This window comes from Mus musculus, chromosome 5 (genome assembly GCF_000001635.26).
Source record: "Mus musculus strain C57BL/6J chromosome 5, GRCm38.p6 C57BL/6J".
In the NCBI taxonomy this organism is placed as follows: domain Eukaryota; kingdom Metazoa; phylum Chordata; class Mammalia; order Rodentia; family Muridae; genus Mus; species Mus musculus.
In genome coordinates, this window is record NC_000071.6 from 32,660,200 (window position 1) to 32,683,573 (window position 23,374).

The window sequence follows — 23,374 nt, forward strand, 5'->3', positions numbered from 1 at the left end:
TAAGGCATATGAAAATGGGCTGTTGGCACATCTGACTGACGAGCTATAATATGTTGGTACTTCAGCACCTTAGATTTGTGTTGGTTTTTGTTTTGTCTTATGATGCACTTCTTCTAACCATTGACCAGAAAATAGGTCATAGTGATATGTTGGGTTTTGTTTTTTTTTTCTTGCAGTGTTAGGATATAAAAATTTAGCTTTTTTTTGCTCTTGTTCTTTTGGTTTTTTGTTTGTCTGTTTGTTTTTTCGAGACAGGGTTTCTCTGTGTAGCCCTGGCTGTCCTGGAACTCACTTTGTAGACCAGGCTGGCCTCGAACTCAGAAATCTGCCTGACTCTGCCTCCCGAGTGCTGGGATTAAAGGCGTGCGCCACCACACCCAGTTTTGTTGCTCTTGTTCTTGTTGCAGAGATTTTTGTTGTTTTTATTGTTGTGTTCTAGACTATTACTGTCATTGTTTTTGAGCTACCCAGTTTTTCAACAGTCTCTTTAGTTTAACAGTAAGTGTCTTTTCCCCTTTGCATCATATATTTTGCATTTTTTCCTCTCCTAAGATCGCTGATGGCATGGCGTATATTGAAAGAATGAACTATATTCACCGAGATCTCCGAGCTGCTAATATTCTTGTAGGAGAAAATCTTATATGCAAAATAGCAGATTTTGGCTTAGCAAGATTAATTGAAGACAATGAATACACGGCAAGACAAGGTAAAGTAACATACATAGATGCTTATAATCTAATGTCCTATGCTTGTCTTAATACTACTTTGAATACCCAGAGCCTTGTGGAATACAAAAAGTTCTAGTGGATAGCCAGGTCCCTGCCTGCTCCTGCCTGTGGGCTGTCAGGTAGGATGCAGCTTCAAAAGTCCTTTGTTGTGAGGCTGCCTTTTTGTCCTTTTTGTCCAGCATGTAACATGCATGTTCATGTAGACCTGACACAAAACTATCTGTAGACTAAATGCCTCTGAGTGGGTGTTTCTCATGTAGCAAAGCAGCTCTCTATGTTTGACCCCTAGAATCCCTGTCATCTGTAATCCTAACATTTCTGTAGGAGGGGATGGAAGGTGAAGGTAGGAGAGCCATTCAGAAGCTGGCAGGCCAGCTAACCTGCAGTAAGTAGATTAGCATCAGAAATGAGAGACCCTGTCTTGACAAGGTAGAAAAAAGAAACAACTCCCTAAAATAGTCCTGTCTGCCGTACCCATGCTGTGGCATGAATAGCCTGCACTCAAATGCATGTACAAATGCACATATATATGCAAAAAAATTTTTTTTGAAGCTTAAAAATAAAACAATTAAAAATAAGTTACAATAAAAACGAATAGTTCTAGATTTTTCCAGAGGGCTCAAACATTGATATTATACATAAAATTATATCTGGTAACAACACTTCAGCTTTCTAATAGTTAATTCCTGCAAAGAACTTGACAAGATACTTTTGCATTATAAATATAGCAGATAAAAATCCTTGTTACTTTCTTTAGGATGTTAGCAGTAGATTTTATTTATCCTTTATGTGTGCATGTGTGTTTGTGTGTATGAGTATAGATACACACAATAAGCATTTAAAGGTCAGAAGACAACCTTGGGCATCTTCCCATCATGTTTGAAATTTAATTTCTTGTTTCCCAGTATAAGGCCAGGACTAGCTGTCTGCAAACTTCCTGACATTTTCTTGTTTCCACTTTCCCTCACTGTAAAAGACTAGGATTGCAAACACTAGTTATAGCTTTACATGGTTCTAGGAAGCCATATTCATGCCCTCAAGTGCACAAGCACCTGACCCACTGAGCTGGCGCCTCTGTCTCATTTGGCGAGTTGTTATTTAAACTGTTGTCTCAGATTGAAGGTGATTCCCAATCAAGCATTATTTCTTCCTACTCCAAGGTGACAGCAGCAGTGTCTAGAAACAGTTTTGGTTGTTCCAGTTTGGGGACTACTATCAACATCTGATAGATATGCTGAAACATACAGACTAATAATCAAACACAGAAGATAATTACATGCCCAGAATAGTCAGCATTGCCAAGGTAGAAAAACCATGATTTAGCTCCAGGTTTGGCGTTTTTTGTTTTTGTTTTTTAAGACAGGCTTTCTCTCTGTAACCTTGACTGTCTGGAATCCACTCTATAGAGCAGGCTGGCCCCCAACTCTTTTTTTTTTTTTTAAGATGTATTTATTATATGTAAGTACACTGTAGCTGTCTTCAGACGCACCAGAAGAGGGAATCAGATCTCGTTACGGATGGTTGTGAGCCACCATGTGGTTGCTGGGATTTGAACTCAGGATCTTCAGAAGAGCAGTCGGGTGCTCTTACCTGCTGAGCCATCTCACCAGCCCTGGCCCCCAACTCTTGAGTGCTGTGATTAAATATGCCTGCCATCATCACCCAGTTAGCTCCTGTTTTTAAAAAGTATTTATTTTTATTTTATGTGTGGGTGTTTTGCTTGCATGTTATGTCTGTGCACAGCATGCATGCTGTGGAAGCCAGAAGAGGGTGTCAGATCCTCTGGAACTGGAGCCACAAATGGAAGTTAGCTGTTAGGTAGGTGCTGAGGATCAAGCCATTCCCTCTAGAAAAGCAGCTAGTGCTCTTAACTTCTGAGTCATTTCACTTTCTCCTCTACTTCTTTGCTGTCTCTACCCCTATGTATACTTACCTCCAAGTAGTCATAGGTTCCTGTAATCCTTACTTAGAAAATCCTAACCATTTGTTTAAGGCTAATTTAGCTGCCACTCTCTAATGAAACCTCTTCTTATTGTGACAAATGAAAATTGAATGATATTTTCCTAATATCTAAAATCTATTTATTTATGTTGTAAATATATGTGTGTATATATAATCACCTCAAGCATAGACATTACCAATAATTTTATTAGCATAAGTACACAATTTTCTGGCAGCTTTATTGTTTGTGTACCCATAATATAATTATGCTTGTGTATTATGTTTGTGCACCCATAATGCTTGTGTATTAAAATCATACATTAAATATTTGTGTAAATTAACATGGTGTTTTTAAAATGGTAATACAAGGAAGGGCTGGTGAGATTGTTCAGCGGCAAATGTGCTTGCTTCTCAAGCCTGGTGACCTGAGTTTGATTTTTGGAGCCCATGTAAAGGTAGAAAGGTAGAGCCAACTCCACAGCGTTGTCCTCTGACCTTCACACAAGTTCCATGGCACATGCACACAACCAAACACACAACAAAGAATATGATAGCACAATAGAAACTTATCCAAAGACAGCACAAAATACAGAAATGATTATGAGCAAAAGCCAGTAGCTATTAGATCTAACAGAATATGCCTTCAGACATAATTAGGTATAGCCACTGGATGTCAGGTGACCCTGAAGTTGTTGATTTTACAATAGAATATATAGTATCTCATGTCTCTAAACCTAGCACTTGTGAGTGAGAGGTGGAAGGATCAGTATTCACAGTCATTCTCCAATAGATAGCATGTTAGAGACCAGCTGACCCTTCCTCAAAAAGCTCAACAAGGAGAGAGAGACTTGTACATGAAGTTTTAATTTTTGCTCACCTCATATCACACACACACACAGCCGTGCATGTGAGCACAAATAAACAAGCAAAAATTAGTTACAGATTTAGTTTGATTTAGCTAACAATTGTAATCCCAGCTTTCAGGAGGCTGAGACAGGATTGTGAAAATTTAAGGCCAGCCTAAGGTAGGTGTGTGTGTGTGTGTGTGTGTGTGTGTGTGTGTAGATAGATACATAGATAGATAGAGATAGATCAAGATCCCATGTGCCTCCCCCCAAAACTTGCAGATTTTATAATCTACATTTCTGTCTTATTAAAACCTCTACTACTGTTTTATTGAATCATTTTCTGTTCCCACCAGCAACTTTTTATATCATTAAATAAAAGAAAAAAACCAGATTTAGTGTAAAAATTTTAAGTTAGTGCTGTTTTCCGTATATTTTTCTGCGTTTGAAGACTTAAACACATAGAATTGGGATAGTGATAAAGATTAGGCCTGTGTACCTTACATTTACACAAGTATTCTTTAAAAACACTTCAACTGTCAATATTGTTTGTAGGTGCAAAATTTCCAATCAAGTGGACAGCTCCTGAGGCTGCTCTGTATGGTCGATTTACAATAAAGTCAGATGTGTGGTCATTTGGAATTCTACAGACAGAGCTGGTAACAAAAGGAAGAGTGCCATATCCAGGTGAGCTTGTGTTTTTCTTTATCTCTTTAGTATCTCAGCATAGGTTTTAATGAGGGATACACTCAGCAAAAATGTGAGGAAGAAAGACTTTCTTTTTCCCCATCCCCTTTAATTGGGTGTATAGTAGCTCATGAGAGCTAGAATCCTTTAGCAAGCACAAGAAGTATACCCTGTATTCTTCTTTAAGATGTTTTCCCAAAAAGTCCTTTTATATGTTGTGTTCCTCAGATCAGAAGCATATCTTAAATATCTAGGTTATATTTGCTCCCCCACCCCAAGTAATATTCTTTTCTAGAAGTGTGACATTCTAGACTCAAAAGATTGTTTTGAGAAGAAATGTTTTCTCTTTAATAAGAGGGCAGGGGGAAACTACGCTAAAAATTTCCTCTTTTTTATGTCTATATAGGTGTGGGAGAGCAAGAAGAAATTTTAGCTTAGTTGAAATTCAGCTATAATTGAATATTCCTGCAACCTGTTACCTCTCAAACATTTCCTCTGAAGGTAGCCTAGTAGTTGAGGACTGTGAGGATGTAGAAAATGCAGTCTTCAAGAAGAATTGCTGTACTGACCTTCTGTTTCATGCCATTCCTTAACACTTGAGCTGTAGTTGTAGTGCTGTTGTAGTCTCTGGTCCACATCCTTTCATTGTGTGCTGACACATACAGCTCACTTAATGGTCACTGCTCATCACCCTGTCCAATAAGATTCTGCTTCTGTCTTAATCCATGGTCAACTTTTTTCTTATTAATTTTTTTTCATACAATATATTTTTAACATTTTTCCTCCCATTTTCCTCACCTCTCTACCCACCCATCTTTGGTTTTTTCACCTCCATTTCAAAAAACAAAACCCCACAAAATGAAAGTCAAAACAAATAAGTAAAAGACCAATAAGACCAAAAAAGGAAATACATGCCACACCAGGCCTGGCGTATACCTTTAATCCTAGCACTCATAGAGGTAGGTGAATCTCTTTAAGTTCTAGGCTAGCCCAGTGTACAGAGCTAGTTCCAGGGCAGCCAGAGCTACACAGAGGAACATGTCTTGGAAAACAATAAGAACAACAACAAAAGTCTGCAGATATACTAAGTTCATTTTTGTTGAGTAGCTACCCCTAAGTATATGGTCATACCCCATATAGGAATGTGGTTAATACACCACGTGACACTTCCTTAGGGAAAACTAATGTTTCTCGTTGATAGGCTATAAGTTGCAAATACATAAATGATTAGGGATTGGACATCATGCCTAATTTCCCCTTTCAGTGCTGGAACCCCATTGGGTTTGAACCTGTACAGATCTTGTGTGTTACAAAAGACTGGGAGTGTGTACGCACAGTCCTATTGTATCTAGAAGATAGTGTTTCTTTGGCATCAACGATCACCTCTACCTTTTACAATCTTTCTGCTTCCACATAGGGGCTGAACGTTGGGGGGCTTTGATGAAGACATCCTGCCTTAGTTATGGTTTAAATTGCTGCAGTGAAACACCATAACTAAAAAGCAAGCGAGGGAGGATAGGGTTTATTCAACTAACTTCCACATTGCTGTTTATCACTGTTAGGAACTCAAACAGAGCAGGAACCTGGAGGCAGGAGCTGATGCAGAGGCCATCGAAGGGTCCTGCTTACTGGCTTGTTTCACATGGCTTGTTCAGCCTGCTTGTTTTTGTTTGTTTGTTTGTTTGTTTGTTTGTTTGTTTTTTATAGAACCCAGGACTACTAGTCCAGGAATAGCATCACCCACCATGGATTAGACTCTCCCCATCTATCACTAATTGAGAAAATCCCTTACAGCTGGATCTTACAGAGGCATTTCCTCCACTAAGGCTTCTTCCTCTCTGATGATTCCAGCTTGTATCAAGTTGACACACAAAACCAGCCAGTACACATCTCATTTAGGACTTTTTTTTTTTTAATCTCTCAATCTCTGCACATTTTCTAGTTGTGGGACTCTGTGTTAATTCCCATCTTCTGCAAGAAGAAACTTCTCTGATGGCTTAAGTGAGTTCTCTGTCTGATATGACTTAAGACACTGAACTATGGGTATAGCAATATGTCGTTAGGAGTTTTTACTATGCTCCTTTAGCCAAATAATAATACTTGTTTCATCCAAAGGTCCATTGGTCATCTATCTTAGTTTCTTGGCCACTTTAGCAGTGTCAGGTATAGGTTCCATCTCTTAGAGTATGCCTTAAATCCTTTCAGAAAGTGATTGATTATCCCCATAACCTTTGTGGCACTATTGCACCAGTCTGTCTTGCAGGCAGAATGCTGCTGTAGGTAGCTGGGTGATAACTGATGATTTCTCTTCCAGTGCGTGCAGAATACCAGGAACGCCCATCAGTAGTCATAAATCTTTGTATCAGGCACCAGCTCACCTTTAAAACTGTGGTCTGTGTCATTAGTAAATGTTGCCTTTAGCAATAGGTCCTTACCATCAGGTTGTGGAGAACAACCAATAACCTTGGCAGTAGCCTGTGATGTTTGACAGTGGGGTTTTCACTGGGACCCCTTTAGCAAACATCAACAAGACATTTCTGACACTGGTAGTTTTTCTTGGCAGTACACCATGTCTAGTTGAGACATGGTCTCCCCTAATATTTGGTGACTAAATTCTTAACATATATGAAAACTTTATTTCCACATATGTAAAGAAATATGATTTTTTTAAAAATCCAAAAATATACACTGGAGAAAAAACAGCATCTTCAGGCTAATGGTACTGTTCAGACCAGATGGCTCCATGTAGAAGAATCCAAATATATATACACACACACACACACACAGAGATATATTTCCCTGCACAAAATTTCTCATGGGTCAAGGACCTCAACAGACATATGAAGCAGTAATTATGAAGGACTTGCTTACCCTGTCTTGCTAGAATTTGGCAGTCAACTTCCCTGTATTTGTTTGTCCTTTCTGGACAGTATTTTGTCTATATTTGAAGCATAAGCATTTTCTTAGCCCAGTGGCTAGCTTACCACAATTGAAGCAACTCCATATGAAAGTTATTCATACCTACCATCTTCTTTGAAGTGGAGTGGGGGTACTGTCAGGAGCAGACCTGTCTCATTGTCGAAAAGATATTTAATTAACAAAACATCTTTAAATGTCATATTCGGTGGATCTCTGAGGTTTTAAAAACTAATTATCTATAGCATATCTGAATTGTCCAAACACTGTTTATTTTTAACTATTTACTGTCTGAATAACCTTGCAAACATCTCACTATAATTAACTAAACTAGTATCTAATATGAACATAAGTTTGGCTGACTATTGTAGTTTTATTTCTCTCAGTTTGTAATAGCAGCTTTAAAAGGTCTAAAACTTGACATTGTATCTTCAAGGCACAATTTTTCACATAAAAATTGAAAACATATATACCTATATGTATCAAATTCACCTTAAATTTGTATCACTATACAATAACCTATACCAATGTATCAAAAATAACTTAGGAATTTTATGTATCTATACAAAATTCTGTGTCAGTATACCAAGTATAGCCTCAATTCTGCATCCAATTATAAAGACTATACCAATGTAAGATAATGGCTATAAAATGATTCAAAATTCCAACCCTTTTTTTTCTTTGTTATTCCTATAATCTTATGTTCCCCCCACCCCTCTTTCTTCTTAACCTCCTTTCCCTTACCTAAGAAAGAAGAATGAAGGAAAGTGTCTTAGTTAGGGTTTTACTGCTGTGAACAGACACCATGACCAAGGCAAGTCTTATAAAAAACAACATTTACTTGGGGCTGGCTTACAGGTTCAGAGGTTCAGTCCATTATCATCAGGGTGGGAGCATGGCAGTATCCAGGCAGGCATGGCGCAGGAGGAGCTGAGAGTTCTATGTCTTCATCCAAAGGCTGCTAGTGGAAGACTGACTTCCAGGCAACTAGGGTGAGGATTTTATACCCACACCCACAGTGACACACCCATTCCAACCAGGTCACACCTATTCCAATAAGGCCACACCTTCAGATGGTGCCACTCCCTGGTCCAAGGATATACAAACCATCACAGAAAGGGAAGAAAGAAATCCTTGAGTTTAAGTTCTTAAACTTTACTTTCACCTGTCTAAGACTATAACTATTTGTAACCTGCCCCTATTGAAAGACAAGAAAATGGGCGGGAGGGACTGCTCAGCAGTTAATCCCAGCACACGGGAGGCAGAGGCAGGCGGATTTCTGAGTTCGAGGCCAGCCTGGTCTACAGAGTGAGTTCCAGGACAGCCAGAGCTACACAGAGAAACCCTGTCTTGAAAAACAAATAAACAAACAAACAAAAAAGACTACTCTTTTGAAGGTCCTGAGTTCAAATCCCAGAAACCACATGGTGGCTCACAACCATCTGTAATGGGATCTGATGTGTTTTTCTGGTGTGTCTGAAGACAGCTACAGTGTACATACATAAAATAAATAAAATCTTTTTTAAAAGTAACAAAATTTCCAATACCTTGGTTAGGCTTTTCTCTCAACTAGCTCATACCTTAAAATAACCCATTTAGTCTAATATACATTCTGCCACATGGCTGTTTACCTGTCACATCTTTCCGAGCAAATCTCCCATGTCTGGCACCATCTCAGAATCCTTCCTGCCTCTCAGATGACCCAGCTCCTATTACCTGCCTAAGCTATAGGCCATCAGATTTTTATTGACAGTTGCCACATCCATATAGACACGATATTCTTTCTACAGATACCCTGAATCTGATAGAATAAAAAGTAGTGAAAAGGCTTGAACTCATTAGTACAGAAAAAGACTTTGTGAGCAGGGCACCAGTAGCATAGGCCCTAAGAACAACTGTTAATACGTGCAGACTTGTGAATCTGAAAAGCTTCTGTACAGCAAGGACACAGCAGTCATTTTAATACATATATCAAAGGGTCTTCTGATCTCTCATGGCTTGAGCACTTTCCGTTTGTGATCCTGTCATTTTTCATACCTTCAACCTTAACAATACCAATACCATTACCACAGTTTCATGTGCCCCTTATCTGACTCCTACCTTGAATCTTTCCAGCCTTCTCTGCTCCAGCCTTAGCAATTTCTTGATACTACTAAGCTCTTTAATGCATTGGCAGCAACTTTGCCAGACCCTCATCTTCTTCACAAAACCCCCTCAGTTCCTTAAACTGCACAGTCAAGCAGTATGATCACCCCCTGAGTTTATTTTGTCCTGTCATTCTTTATTTTTTATTGTAGTTTTACATGTCTTTATATTTTCCTTTTTTGAATATCATAATTTTTTATTAGATATTTTCTTCATTTACATTTCTAATGCTATCCCCAAAGCCCCCTATACCTTCCCCACTCCCTGCTTACCAACCCGCCCACTTCTGCTTCCTGGCCCTGGCATTCCCCTGTACTGGGGCATATGAACTTCGGAATACAAAGGAGCCTCTCTTCCCAGTGATGGCCGACATATGCATATGCTACATATGCAGCTAGAGACACAGCTCTGGGGGTACTGGTTAGTTCATATTGTTGTTCCTCCTATAGGGTTGCAGACCCCTTTAGCTTCTTGGGTACTTTCTCTAGCTCCTTCATTAGGGGCCCTGTGTTCTATCCAATAGATGACTGTGAGCATCCACTTCGGTATTTGCCAGGCACTGGCATAGCCTCACAAGAGAACTATATCAGGGTCCTGTCAGCAAAATCTTTCTGGTATATGCAATAGTGTCTGGGTTTGGTGATTGTATATGGGATGGATCCCCAGGTGGGGCAGTCTCTGGATGGTCTTTCCTTCCGTCTTTGTCTCTGTAACTCCTTCCATGGGTATTTTGTTCCCCATTCTAAGAAGGAGCGAAAGTATCCACACTTTGGTCTTCCTTCCTGAGTTTCATGTGTTTTGCAAATTGTATCTTGGATATTCTAAGTTTCTGGGCTAATATCCGCTTATCAGTGAGTGCATATCATGTGTGTTCTTTTGTGATCAGGTTACCTCACTCAGGATGGTATCCTCCAGATCCATCCACTTGCCGAGGAATTTCATAAATTCATTCTTTTTAATAGCTGAGTAGTACTCCATTGTGTAAATGTGCCACATTTTCTGTATCCATTCCTCTGTTGAGGGGCATCTGGGTTCTTTTCAGCTTGTGGCTATTATAAATAAGGCTGCTATGAACATAGTGGAGCATGTGTCCTTATTACAAGTTGGAACATCTTCTGGGTATATGCCCAGGAGAGGTATTGCTGGACTTATGTCCAATTTTCTGAGGAACCGCCAGACTGATTTCCAGAGTGGTTGTCCCAGCTTGCAATCCTACCAACAATGGAAGAGTATCCTTCTTTCTCTACATCCTCGCCAGCATCTGCTGTCACATGAATTTTTTATTTTAGCCATTCTGACTAGTGTGAGGTGGAATCTCAGTGTTGTTTTGATTTGCATTTCCCTGATGATTAAGGATGTTGAACATTTTTTCAGGTGCTTCTCAGCCATTCGGTATTCCTTGGTTAAAAATTCCTTGTTTAGCTCTGTACCCCATTTTTTAATAGGGCTATTTGATATTTCTAGAGTCCATCTTCTTGAGTTCTTTATATATATTGGATATTAGTCCCCTATCTGATTTAGGATTGGTAAAGATCTTTTCCCAATCTGTTGGTGGCCTTTTTGTCTTATTGACAGTGTCTTTTGCCTTACAGAAGCTTTGCAATTTTATGAGGTCTCATTTGTCAATTCTCGATCTTACAGCACAAGCCATTGCTGTTCTGATCAGGAATTTTCCCTTGTGCCCATATCTTCGAGGCTTTTCCCCACTTTCACCTCTATAAGTTTCAGTGTCTCTGGTTTTATGTGGAATTCCTTGATCCACTTAGACTTGACCTCAGTACAAGGAGATAAGAATGCATCAATTTGCATTCTTCTATGAATTGTTGTGCCAGCACCATTTGTTGAAAATGCTGTCTTTTTTCCACTGGATGGTTTTTGCTCCCTTGTCAAAGATCAAGTGACCATAGGTGTGTGGGTTCATTTCTGGGTCTTCAATTCTATTCCCTTGATCTACCTGTCTGTGGCTGTACCAGTACCATGCAGTTTTTATCACAATTGCTCTGTAGCACAGCTTTAGGTCAGGGATGGTGATTCCACCAGAGATTCTTTTATCCTTGAGAAGAGTTTTTGCTATCCTAGGTTTTTTGTTATTCCAAACGTATTTGCAAATTGCCCATTCTAATTCGTTGAAGAATTGAGCTGGAATTTTGATGGGGATTGCATTGAATCTGTAGATTGCTTTCGGCAAGATAGCCATTTTGACAATATTGATCCTGCCAATCCATGAGAATGGGAGATCTTTCCATCTTCTGACATCTTCTTTGATTTCTTTCTTCAGAGACTTGAAATTCTTATAATACAGATCTTTAACTTGCTTAGTTAGAGTCACACCAAGGTATTTTATATTATTTTTGACTATTGTGGAGGGTGTTGTTTCCCTAATTTCTTTCTCAGCCTGTTTATCCTTTGTGTAGAGAAAGGCCACTGATTTGTTTGAGTTAATTTTATATCCAGCTACTTCATTGAAGCTGTTTATCAGGCTTAGGAGTTCTCTGGTAGAATTTTTAGGATCACTTATATATACTATCATATGATCTGCAAATAGTGATATTTTGACTTCTTCCTTTCCAATTTGTATCCCCTTGACCTCCTTTTGTTGTCTAATTGCTCTGACTAGGACTTCAAGTACTATATTGAATAGGTATGGAAAAACAGAACAGCCTTGTCTAGTCCCTGATTTTAGTGGGATTGCTTCCAGCTTCTCTCCATTTACTTTGATGTTTGCTACTGGTTTTCTGTAGATTGCTTTGATTATGTTTAGGTATGGGCCTTGAATTCCTGATCTTTCCAATACTTTTATCATGAATGGGTGTTGGATTTTGTCAAATGCTTTCTCAGCATCTAATGAGATGATCATGTGGTTTTTGTCTTTGAGTTTGTTTATATAGTGGATTAAGTTGATGGATTTCCATATATTAAACCATCCCTGCATCCTTGGAATGAAGCCTACTTGATCATGATGGATGATCATTTTGATGTGTTCTTAGATTTGGTTAGCGAGAATTTTATTGAGTATTTTTGCATCGATATTCATAAGGGAAATTGGTCTGAAGTTCCCTATTGTCTTAGTCAGGGTTTCTATTCCTGCACAAACATCATGACCAAGAAGCAAGTTGGGGAGGAAAGGGTTTATTCAGCTTACACTTCCATACTGCTGTTCATCACCAAAGAAGTCAGGACTGGAACTCAAGCAGGTAGGAAAGCAGGAGCTGATGCAGAGGCCATGGAGGGATGTTCTTTACTGGCTTGCCTCCCCTGGATTGCACAGCCAGGACTACCAGCCCAGAGATGGTCCCACCCACAAGGGGCCTTTCCCCCTTGATCACTAATTGGAAAGTGCCTTACAGTTGGATCTCATGGAGGCATTTCCTCAACTGAAGCTCCTTTCTCTGTGATAACTCCAACTGTGACAAGTTGACACAAAACTAGCCAGTACACCTATCTTTGTTGGGTCTTTATGTGGTTTAGGTATCAGAGTAATTGTGGCTTCATAGAATGAATTGGGTAGATACCTTCTGTTTCTATTTTGTGGAATAGTTTGAGGAGAACTATTGGAAGGTCTGATAGAACTCTGCACTAAACCCATGTGGTCCTGGGCTTTTTTGTTTTGGTTGGGAGACTATTAATGACTGCTTCTATTTCTTTTAGGGATATGGGACTGTTTAGGTCATTAATCTGATCCTGATTTAACTTTGGTACGTGGTATCTGTCTAGAAAGTTGTCTATTTCATCCAGGTTTTCCAGTTTTGTTGAATATAGCCTTTTGTAGTAGGATCTGGTGGTGTTTTGGATTTCCTCAGGTTCTGTTGTTATGTCTCCCTTTTCTGTTTTCATTTCTGATTTTGTTAATTAGGATACTCTCCCTGTGCCCTCTAGTGAGTTTGGCTAAGGGTTTATCTATCCTGTTGATTTTCTCAAAGGACCAGCTTCTGGTTTGGTTGATTCTTTGAATAGTTCTTTTTGTTTCCACTTGGTTGATTTCAGCCCTGAGTATGATTATTTCCTGCTGTCTACTCCTCTTGGGTGAATTTGCTTCCTTTTGTTCTAGGGCTTTCAGGTGTGCTGTCAAGCTGCTAGTGTATGTTCTCTCTAGTTTCTCTTTGGAGGCACTCCAGAGCTATGAGTTTTCCTCTTAGGAATGCTTTCATTGTGTCTCATAAGTTTGGGTATGTTGTGGCTTCATTTTCATTAAACTCTAAAAAGTCTTTAATTTCTTTCTTTATTTCTTCCTTGACCAAGGTATCATTGAGTAGAGTGTTCTTCAGCTTCCATGTGAATGTTGACTTTCTATTATTTATGTTGTTATTGAAGATCAGCTTTAGTCCATGGTGATCAGATAGGATGCATGGGATAATTTCCATATTTTTGTATCTGTTGAGGCCTGTTTTGTGACCAATTATATGGTCGATTTTGGAGAAGGTACCATGAGGTGCTGAGAAGAAGGTATATCCTTTTGTTTTAGGATAAAGTGTTCTGTAGATATCTGTTAAATCCATTTCTTTCATAACTTCTGTTAGTTTCAATGTGTCTCTGTTTAGTTTCTGTTTCCAGGATCTGTCCATTGATGAGTGTGGGGTGTTGAAGTCTCCCACTATTATTGTATGAAGTGCAGTGTGCGCTTTGAGCTTTACTATAGTTTCCTTAATGAATGTGGATGCCCTTGCATTTGAAGCATAGATATTCAGAATTGAGAGTTCATCTTGGAAGATTTTATCTTTGATGAGTATGAAGTGCCCCTCCTTATCTTTTTTGATAACTTTGGGTTAGGAGTCGATTATTTGATATTAGAATGGCTACTCCAGCTTGTTTCTTCGGACCATTTGCTTGGAAAATTGTTTTCCAGCCTTTTACACTGAGGTAGTATCTGTCTTTGTCCCTGAGGTGGGTTCCCAGTATGCAGCAAAATGTTGGGTCCTGTTTGTGTAGCCAGTCTGTTAGTGTATTAGTCAGGGTTCTCTAGAGTCACAGAACTTATGGATAATTTCTAAATAGTAAAGGAATTTATTGATGACTTACAGTCGGCAGCCCAATTCCCAACAATGGTTCAGTCGCAGCTGTGAATGGAAGTCCAAGGATCTAGCAGTTACTCAGTCTCACGCAGCAAGCAGGCGAAGGAGCAAGAGCAAGAGCTAGACTCCCTTCTTCCAATGTCCTTATATTGTCTCCAGCAAAAGGTGTAGCCCAGATTAAAGGTGTGTTCCACCACACCTTTAATCCCAGATGAAAGGCATAGCCCAGATTAAAGGTGTGTTCCTTAACTCGGAGATTCAATCTTCTGGAATCCATAGCCACTATGGCTCAAGATCTTCAAACCAAGATCCAGATAAGGATCTCCAAGCCTCCAGATAAGGGTCACTGGTGAGCCTTCCAAGTCCGGATTGTAGTTCATTCCAAATATTGTCAAGTTGACAACCAGGAATAGCCACTACAATCCACCCCTTGTCAACTTGACACAAATAATATCTCATGTTCACATGAAACAATAACAAGGTTGTAAATACGCCTAACATGATATAACTATCCCTCGTACAATCGCAAACGCATTAGTAAATTTACAATGGGCATTCATATTACTTTATAATCCTCGTTTCTGCAACTGGTTACGTGGCCTTAATTGGTATTTATAACTACCTTCCTCTACTACCCATTCTGTATTTCCTTCACCTTCAGCCAGCACCTCAGCAGGTCTTGGCTCTTTTCCTGGAGGATTGACCCATACCTTCATTCCTGATGGGTCTGCGTCCTTTGTCATCCTGCTTGGATTAGGCTGTTGTAGTTTCCCATTGACTTTAATCACAGGACATGGTAGTACTAAGAGACGCCCTAAGGGATCTCCTGCACTCCAGACATAATCTTGCTTACCACCATTGTGAAGAGGTAATCCAATTTCCCCATGGTAATCTGGATCTATCACCCCTCCTAACACTGTTATTCCTTTTTTAGCCTGTTGGTTTAAGGGCATTAGAAGCCCAAAATGACCAGGGGGAAGTCTGAGCTTCCAGTTCAATGAAATGTTTGTTGTAGCTCCTGGTAGGAGCACTCCCCTCTCTGGAGCCAAAACTTCTAAGCCAGCAGAACCTAGAGTTATGGGGACAGGAAGCAAAAATTTTCCTAGAGGGTCACTAGGAGTGATAGTAAGTGGAACTATTCCGTTTTCCACCCCTTGATTCCTGGACCCATGAATCCTGGCTATGGGTGAAACTGTACCATATATCGAGCGCTGATTCAAAGCATATACTGCCTTCTGAAGAACTCTGCCCCAGCCTTCCAAGCTGTTACCAGCTAATTGGCACTGTAACTGCGTCTTCAAAAGGCCATTCCATCTTTCTATCAGCCCAGCTGCTTCAGGATGATGGGGAATGTGGTAAGACCAGTGAATTCCATGATCGTGAGCCCACTGTCGTACTTCTCTGGCTGTGAAATGAGTTCCTTGGTCAGAAGCAATACTGTGTGGAATACCATGACGATAGATGAGGCATTCTGTCAGTCCGTGAATGGTGGTTTTAGCAGAGGCATTACGTGCAGGAAAGGCAGATCCATAACCAGAATAAGTATCTACTCCAGTAAGAACAAAACGCTGTCCTTTCCACGAAGGAAGTGGTCCAATGTAGTCAACCTGCCACCAGGTTGCTGGCTGGTCACCTCGAGGAATGGTGCCATATCTGGGGCTCAGTGTTGGTTTCTGCTGTTGGCAGATCTGGCAATCAGCAGCAGCTGTAGCCAGGTCAGCCTTGGTGAGTGGAAGCCCATGTTGCTGAGCCCAAGCATAACCTCCATCTCGACCACCATGGCCACTTTGTTCATGTGCCCATTGAGCAATGACAGGGATGGCTGGGGAGAGAGGCTGATTGTCCACAGAACGGGTCATCTTATCCACTTGATTATTGAACTCCTCCTCAGCTGAAGTCACCTTTTGGTGAGCATTTACATGGGACACAAATATCTTCACATCCTTTGCCCATTTGGAGAGATCTATCCACATACTTCTTCCCCAGATGTCTTTCTCACCAATTTTCCAATTGTGATCTTTCCAAGTCCCTGACCATCCAGCCAATCCATTGGCTACAGCCCATGAGTCAGTGTATAATCGTACATCTGGCCATTTCTTCTTGCAAACAAACTGTAATACCATGTGTACTGCCCGAAGTTCTGCCCACTGTGAAGATTTCCCTTCACCTGTGTCTTTCAAGGTTGTCCCAGAAAGGGGTTGTAATGCTGCAGCTGTCCACTTCTGGGTGGTGCCTGCATAACGTGCAGAGCCATCAGTAAACCAGGCTCTAGTCTTCTCCTCTTCGGTCAGTCGATCATAGGGAACACCCCATGAGGCTATAGGCACATGTTTGGCAGCAGATGGCATTGTAACAGGAATAGAAACCATAGGCATTTGAGCAACTTCTTCATGTAACTTGCTTGTGCCTTCAGGACCTGCTCTGGCCCGATCACGTATATACCACTTCCATTTGATAATAGACTGCTGCTGTGCACGTCCCACTTTATGACTTGCAGGGTCTGATAGTACCCAGCTCATGATGGGTAGTTCAGGTCGCATAGTGACTTGGTGTCCTATTGTCAGACGTTCAGTTTCCACTAAGGCCCAATAGCAGGCCAAGAGCTGTTTTTCAAAGGGAGAATAGTTGTCTGCAGATGATGGTAGAGCTTTGCTCCAAAATCCCAAAGGCCTTTTCTGTGATTCACCTACAGGGGCCTGCCAGAGGCTCCAAACAGCATCTCTATCAGCCACAGACACCTCAAGTACCATCGGATCTGCTGGGTCATATGGTCCAAGTGGTAGAGCAGCCTGCACAGCAGCCTGGACCTGTTGAAGGGCCTTCTCCTGTTCCAGGCCCCACACAAAGCTAGCAGCTTTCCGAGTCACTTGGTAAATAGGCCTAAGTAACACACCCAAGTGAGGGATGTGTTGTCTCCAGAATCCAAATAGACCCACTAAACGTTGTGCTTCTTTCTTGGTTGTAGGAGGGGCCAGGTGCAATAACTTATCTTTCACCTTAGAAGGAATATCTCTGCATGCCCCACACCACTGGACTCCTAAGAATTTCACTGAGGTAGATGGTCCTTGAATTTTGGTTGGATTTATTTCCCATCCTCTGATACGCATATGTGTTACCAATGAGTCCAAAGTGGTTGCTACTTCCTGCTCACTTGGTCCAATCAGCATAATGTCATCAATATAGTGCACCAATGTGATATTTTGTGGAAGATCCAAACGATCAAGATCCCTTCTAACTAAATTATGACACAGGGCAGGAGAGTTAATATATCCTTGAGGCAAAACTGTGAAGGTATACTGTTGGCCTTGCCAACTGAAAGCAAATTGCTTCTGGTGGTCCTTATGGACAGGTACTGAGAAGAAGGCATTTGCCAGATCAATAGCCGCATACCAGGTGCCAGGAGATGTGTTAATTTGCTCAAGTAAGGAAACTACATCTGGTACAGCAGCTGCAATTGGAGTTACTACCTGATTTAGTTTTCGGTAATCAACTGTCATTCTCCATGATCCATCTGTTTTCTGCACTGGCCAGATAGGAGAGTTAAATGGAGATGTGGTGGGAACCACCACCCCTGCATCTTTCAAGTCCTTGATAGTGGCAGTAATTTCTGCAATTCCTCCAGGAATACGATACTGTTTTTGATTCACTATTTTCTTTGGCAGAGGCAACTCTAAAGGCTTCCATTTGGCCTTTCCAACCATAATAGCCCTCACTCTACAGTTCAGGGAACCAATATGAGAATTCTGCCAATTTCTGAGTATATCTATCCCAATTATACATTCTGGAACTGGGGAAATCACCACAGGATGTGTCCGGGGACCTACTGGACCTACTGTGAGTCGGACATCAGTCAAAACTCCATTAATCACCTGCCCTCCATAAGCCCCTACTTTAACTGGAGGGCCACAATGTTTCTTGGGATCCCCTGGGATCAGTGTCAACTCAGAACCAGTATCCAGCAGACCCCGAAAAGTCTGATTATTTCCTTTTCCCCAGTGTACAGTTACCCTTGTAAAAGGCCGTAGGTCCCTCTGGGGAAGAACTGGAGAAAGGGTAACAGCAAAACCTTTGAGTGTCTTATCAAGATCCTTCCTCAGAGGAACCTGGCCACCCCTTCATTCAAGGGGTTCCGGATCTGCAAACTGTCTCAAGTCTGGAAATTGATTCACTGGCCGAGATTGCTGTTTACCACGATCTAATGTAGCCTTTCTTTCATTTGTTTGAGAATTTTTCTGCTTATACAGATCAAACAAATATGCAGTAGGCTTCCTATGTATTTCATTCCTGGAAACACCATGATTGATTAGCCAGTACCAAAGGTCCAAGCGAGTCATGCCATTATAAATTTCACCTCTCCTGTGCTGACCATTACTGGGTATGTTATTATAAACATTCTTTTGTCTACGCTGTCCATTATAATAACTAGGATCACCTTGTCTCCGGCGATTCAATGCTGCCACCTGGCCCTTGTTACCTCGGGATCCAACTAAACCCAGTGAATTTAATTCATCTAATTGAGCAGAAGCATCTCCAATGCTAAGATCTGGCACAAGGAAAAGGGAAAGAACAAAACCCTTCAAATGTGCTGGTGCCCCTCTCACCAATTTGCGTCTTATAGAGCTGGTGAAAGGCATATCTTCTGGACCTTCCCATTGTGGACAATTATGCTTTACACAATATATCCACTCTAGCATTGCAATTTCCCTAAGTCTTAAAATCCCTTCATCAACACTAAGCCACGGAATATCAGGCATCTCCAAGTCATTTCCAGTAGGCCATCTTTTGATAAACACCTCAGCCAACCATTCAAACAAACTTTTGACACCTTTTTTAACTATGCGAGCTTCCGTATTAAACCTAGAATCTCTACTCAGAGGACCCATGTCAATAAACTCAGCCTGCTCTAGTTTTATGTTCCTTCCACCCTTATCCCACACCCTTAAAATCCATTCCCACACATATTCACCAGGTTTCTGCTTGAATGAATTAGCAAACTCATTAAGCTCCTTAGTAGTGTAGTGAATTTCCTCATGGACTATACTTTCTACCTCCCCTCTAGGAGCCTGTTTTGCTTTGAGTCTGGTTACAGGTCTAGAAGAAACTATTGGTGGGCCGTGAGCAGACTCTGCAAAATTAATTTCCTCATGTGGGGAAGGCATTATTTCAAGAGGTGGGGCTGAGGGTACTACTTCCTCAGGTGGGGCAAACCCTTGAGAATCTGAGGATTCAAAATTCTCAGCTTCAACATGGTCTTCCCACACATCCCCGTCCCATGTTGTAGGATCCCATTCTTTGCCAATTAGAGCCCTTACTTTAACTGTCGACACACTCTGAGGCTGAGACTTGAATTTTCTCTGTAGTTCAGCCAACCTTACAATGAGAGTTTCTGTTTGATTTTCTGCAACTTGAGCTCTATTGCTACAAGAGAGAAGATTCTCCTCAAGGACACACTTAGCAACTTTTAGATCGTTTACTTGTGTCTGGAGCCTTTCGATTTTATCACACAACTCCTTCCTTTCATTCATCATTTTTTCCACAGATACTAAGAGCAGCCAGCCAGTAAAATCATTTTTCGATTTTTTCCCCATCTTGTAGAAAGCTTTGTGCACTGAATCACCTAATTCATTAAGAAAATCAAGGGCATTAGCTTCTTTAAGTTCGGAATATAGTTTCAACCATGGGTCTTCAAAATTCTCTGAGCTCCCAGGAGGGAGAGAATCTGGAGAGGTTTCAATATTTGAAAGTGCTGGTGGATCAACAAGCCAATTCCAGTATTTTAAAAGATTCATCCTTGTACTTCTGTTACTCTAGAACCACTCCTGGTACCAACTTCTGTATTAGTCAGGGTTCTCTAGAGTCACAGAACTTATGGATAATTTCTAAATAGTAAAGGAATTTATTGATGACTTACAGTCGGCAGCCCAATTCCCAACAATGGTTCAGTCGCAGCTGTGAATGGAAGTCCAAGGATCTAGCAGTTACTCAGTCTCACGCAGCAAGCAGGCGAAGGAGCAAGAGCAAGAGCTAGACTCCCTTCTTCCAATGTCCTTATATTGTCTCCAGCAAAAGGTGTAGCCCAGATTAAAGGTGTGTTCCACCACACCTTTAATCCCAGATGAAAGGCATAGCCCAGATTAAAGGTGTGTTCCTTAACTCGGAGATTCAATCTTCTGGAATCCATAGCCACTATGGCTCAAGATCTTCAAACCAAGATCCAGATAAGGATCTCCAAGCCTCCAGATAAGGGTCACTGGTGAGCCTTCCAAGTCCGGATTGTAGTTCATTCCAAATATTGTCAAGTTGACAACCAGGAATAGCCACTACAGTTAGTCTATGTCTTTTTATTGGGGAATTGAGTCCATTGATATTCAGAGATGTTAAGGAAAAGTAATTGTTGCTTCCTGTTATTTTTATTGTTAGAGTTGGGATTCTGTTCTTGTGGCTGTCTTTTTTTTTTAGGTTTGTTGAAGGATTACTTTCTTGCTTTGGATGGTTTTGTACAATTCCATTACCTATTTGGTTGTGTTTTCTTGTAATTCTTTAAGGGATTTTTGTGTTTCCTCTTTAAGGTCTTCTACATGTTTAGCAGTGTTTTCCTCTAATTCCTTGAGGGATTTTTGTGCTTCCTCTTTAAGGGCTCCTACCTGTTTAGCAGTGTTCTCCTGTATTTTTTTAAGTGAGTTATTAATGCCCTTCTTAAAATCCTCTACCAGCTTCATGAGATATGATTTTAGATCTGAATCTTGCTTTTGGGGTGTGTTGGGGTATCCAGAACTCGCCGTGGTGGGCATACTGGTTTCTGATGGTGACCAGTAGTCTTGGTTTCTTTTAGCAAGATTCTTTCGTTTGCCTTTTGCCATCTAGTAATCTTCAGTGTTAGATGTTCTAGCTGTCTCTGACTGGAGCTTGTTCCTGCTGTGATTCTTTAGCCTCTGTCAGCTCTCCTGGGAGTCCAACTCTCTCCTGAGTCCCAGTGGTCAGAGCACTCTCTGCAGGCAAGCTCTCCTCTTGCAGGGAAGGTGCACAGAAGTCAGGAGCTCAGATCCACCTCCTGATTCCTGGGGTCAGAGCCCTCGCTGGAGGCCGACTCTCCTCTGACAGAGAAGGTGTCCTGGGGTCTGGGTCTCAGCTCTGTCTCCTGACTGAGGATGAAAGCCCGAAGGGACCCTGTCCAAGAAGCTCTGTTGCTTCTGCTGCCCATGTGCTCTCCTGCATAGACTGGTCTCAGTGATCCCAAGATTCTGGGTGTGCTAGAGCCTGCCTTTGTCCTTTATCCCTGTTCCTGCACCAGACCTTCTGCGTTTTGGGAATGGATGTGTGTTTCACTCACCAGTGATCTCAAGACCCCAGATGTGCTATGGTGCCTGCAGCATGGAGAGTCCTCTGGGGACCTTGGGGCCCTCTGCCGAGATTGTGCCTAAGATCCTATTTTATTGCTACCTAACACAATCATAATGCTGGATAAAATCTACTTCTGCCCTCAATATACTAGTAAATATAGCCAGAGGGGGGAAAACACTTAAATTAAGGAATTTCACTTTGCGGTTTTAGTCATGGTCTACTTTCCATTTTGGCCACAATAGACAATCTAAAATCTGCTATCTTGCTACAAACAACTAGAGATTTAAACAGATCCATAATCCAGTTTTGTTTGGGTTTTTTTTTTTATTTCATGGTGATCAAGGAAGCTTCCTTTTTTTAAAAAATGAGTCCTATATTTATATAACATTTCTCCCCAATATTTTCTAAGTGAGCATACTGATGGAAGTCAAAACAAAGACATCAGTTTTTGTTTTCTTCAATGTTTTTTTTTTATTTGTTTTAACTGACCAAAGGAGAAAGAAGTCTAAGGAGGAATCTGTGAGAATGGAGCTGATAAATAAGGAGACTAAACTCTCATTAAATAGCCAACCTTATTCAGCACCTCAAACAGTTTGTACTCTGAGGGTTAAGAAAGGTCACATGAGTAAAGTTCTCATGAGTTCAAGCTGTGTAAAATTCCCATAGAGGCATAAAGAGGATAGTTTTAGCATCTAATTGATTTACAACCACAAACTAATGAACTATCTGAAGTAAACTCAAGTCCTATGCTACACCTAGGAGGAGCACAAAAACACATTCCAATAATAATTTCATGTTTTTCAAGAAACTTAGGTCACAAGACTTGTTTTCTTAGAATGTTCTCATAAGCACTCAGAATTCTCCTCACATGACACTATTCCTGGACTATGTTTCTCAACAGTGCTCTAGTAGAAGAGGCAAAATTAAACAAAACCTGAAGCCAGGTCTTGCCAAGGAAGAACCAGGTGATTTGACAGTACATTTACTGTTAAAACCGAATGTCCTGTAGAAAAACAAATCCACTGTGTGTAATTCAGAATGTCAACGTTGTCAGAAATAGTATCTGCTCAGGACCCCCACAATCAGGTTCTCAGCACAAAGGAGATTTGTTTGCCTCCGTGGGAGAGGGCAGTGAATAAGAGACAGACGAGAGATAGAGGACAAGGAGAAGGGGAGGGGAGAGGGAGAGAGGCGTATTTGCCCTGGAGGACAAAGGACTGCCTCTGGATAGAGACAGATGTGGCCCCTTAGGCAAATGGAGGCTTATAAAGGTAGAGGGGGAAATTCCATGTAAGAATAAGGTATTTAATTTTAATTGGGTGTATTCATTAGGTGAGCCAAAGGAAGCTTTTTTTTTTTGTTTTTTTTTTTTTTGTTTTGTGGCTTTTTCGAGACAGGGTTTCTCTGTATAGTCCTGGCTGTCCTGGAACTCACTTTGTAGACCAGGCTGGCCTCAAACTCAGAAATCCGCCTACCTCTGCCTCCTGAGTCAAAGGAGACTTTTGATTGCTAGACTTCAATACTTTGATAGCTGGGCCTTAGTGGTCAGCTTCAGGAGGAGGAAGTGGCCAAATAAAGGAAGAGACCTTAGTGGCCAGCTTTAGGTATGTAGTCTAATGGTTTTTAGAGAAAGACAAAGCCTACCAGAGCCATGCCCACCATGCTCAAGCTGGTCAGAGTCCCTTCAAACATAAAATAGGTCTATTGGTGCAAAATTTTATATTCTGTAGAAGAAAAATAAAGTCACAATTATTTATTGCGG

General features: G+C 40.9%; 1 protein-coding gene across 3 annotated transcripts in view; it reads left to right on the forward strand.

The window, feature by feature from the left end:
• The window catches only part of Yes1 (YES proto-oncogene 1, Src family tyrosine kinase), a 75,896-nt gene that overhangs the window by 49,029 nt on the left and 3,493 nt on the right, over nucleotides 1–23,374 (forward strand). For all 3 annotated transcript variants that reach the window (NM_009535.3, NM_001205132.1, NM_001205133.1), the window contains exons 10-11: nucleotides 553–706; nucleotides 4,070–4,201. In NM_009535.3, coding sequence (NP_033561.1) covers nucleotides 553–706; nucleotides 4,070–4,201 — 286 coding nt within the window. The remainder of the gene's footprint in view (nucleotides 1–552; nucleotides 707–4,069; nucleotides 4,202–23,374) is intronic.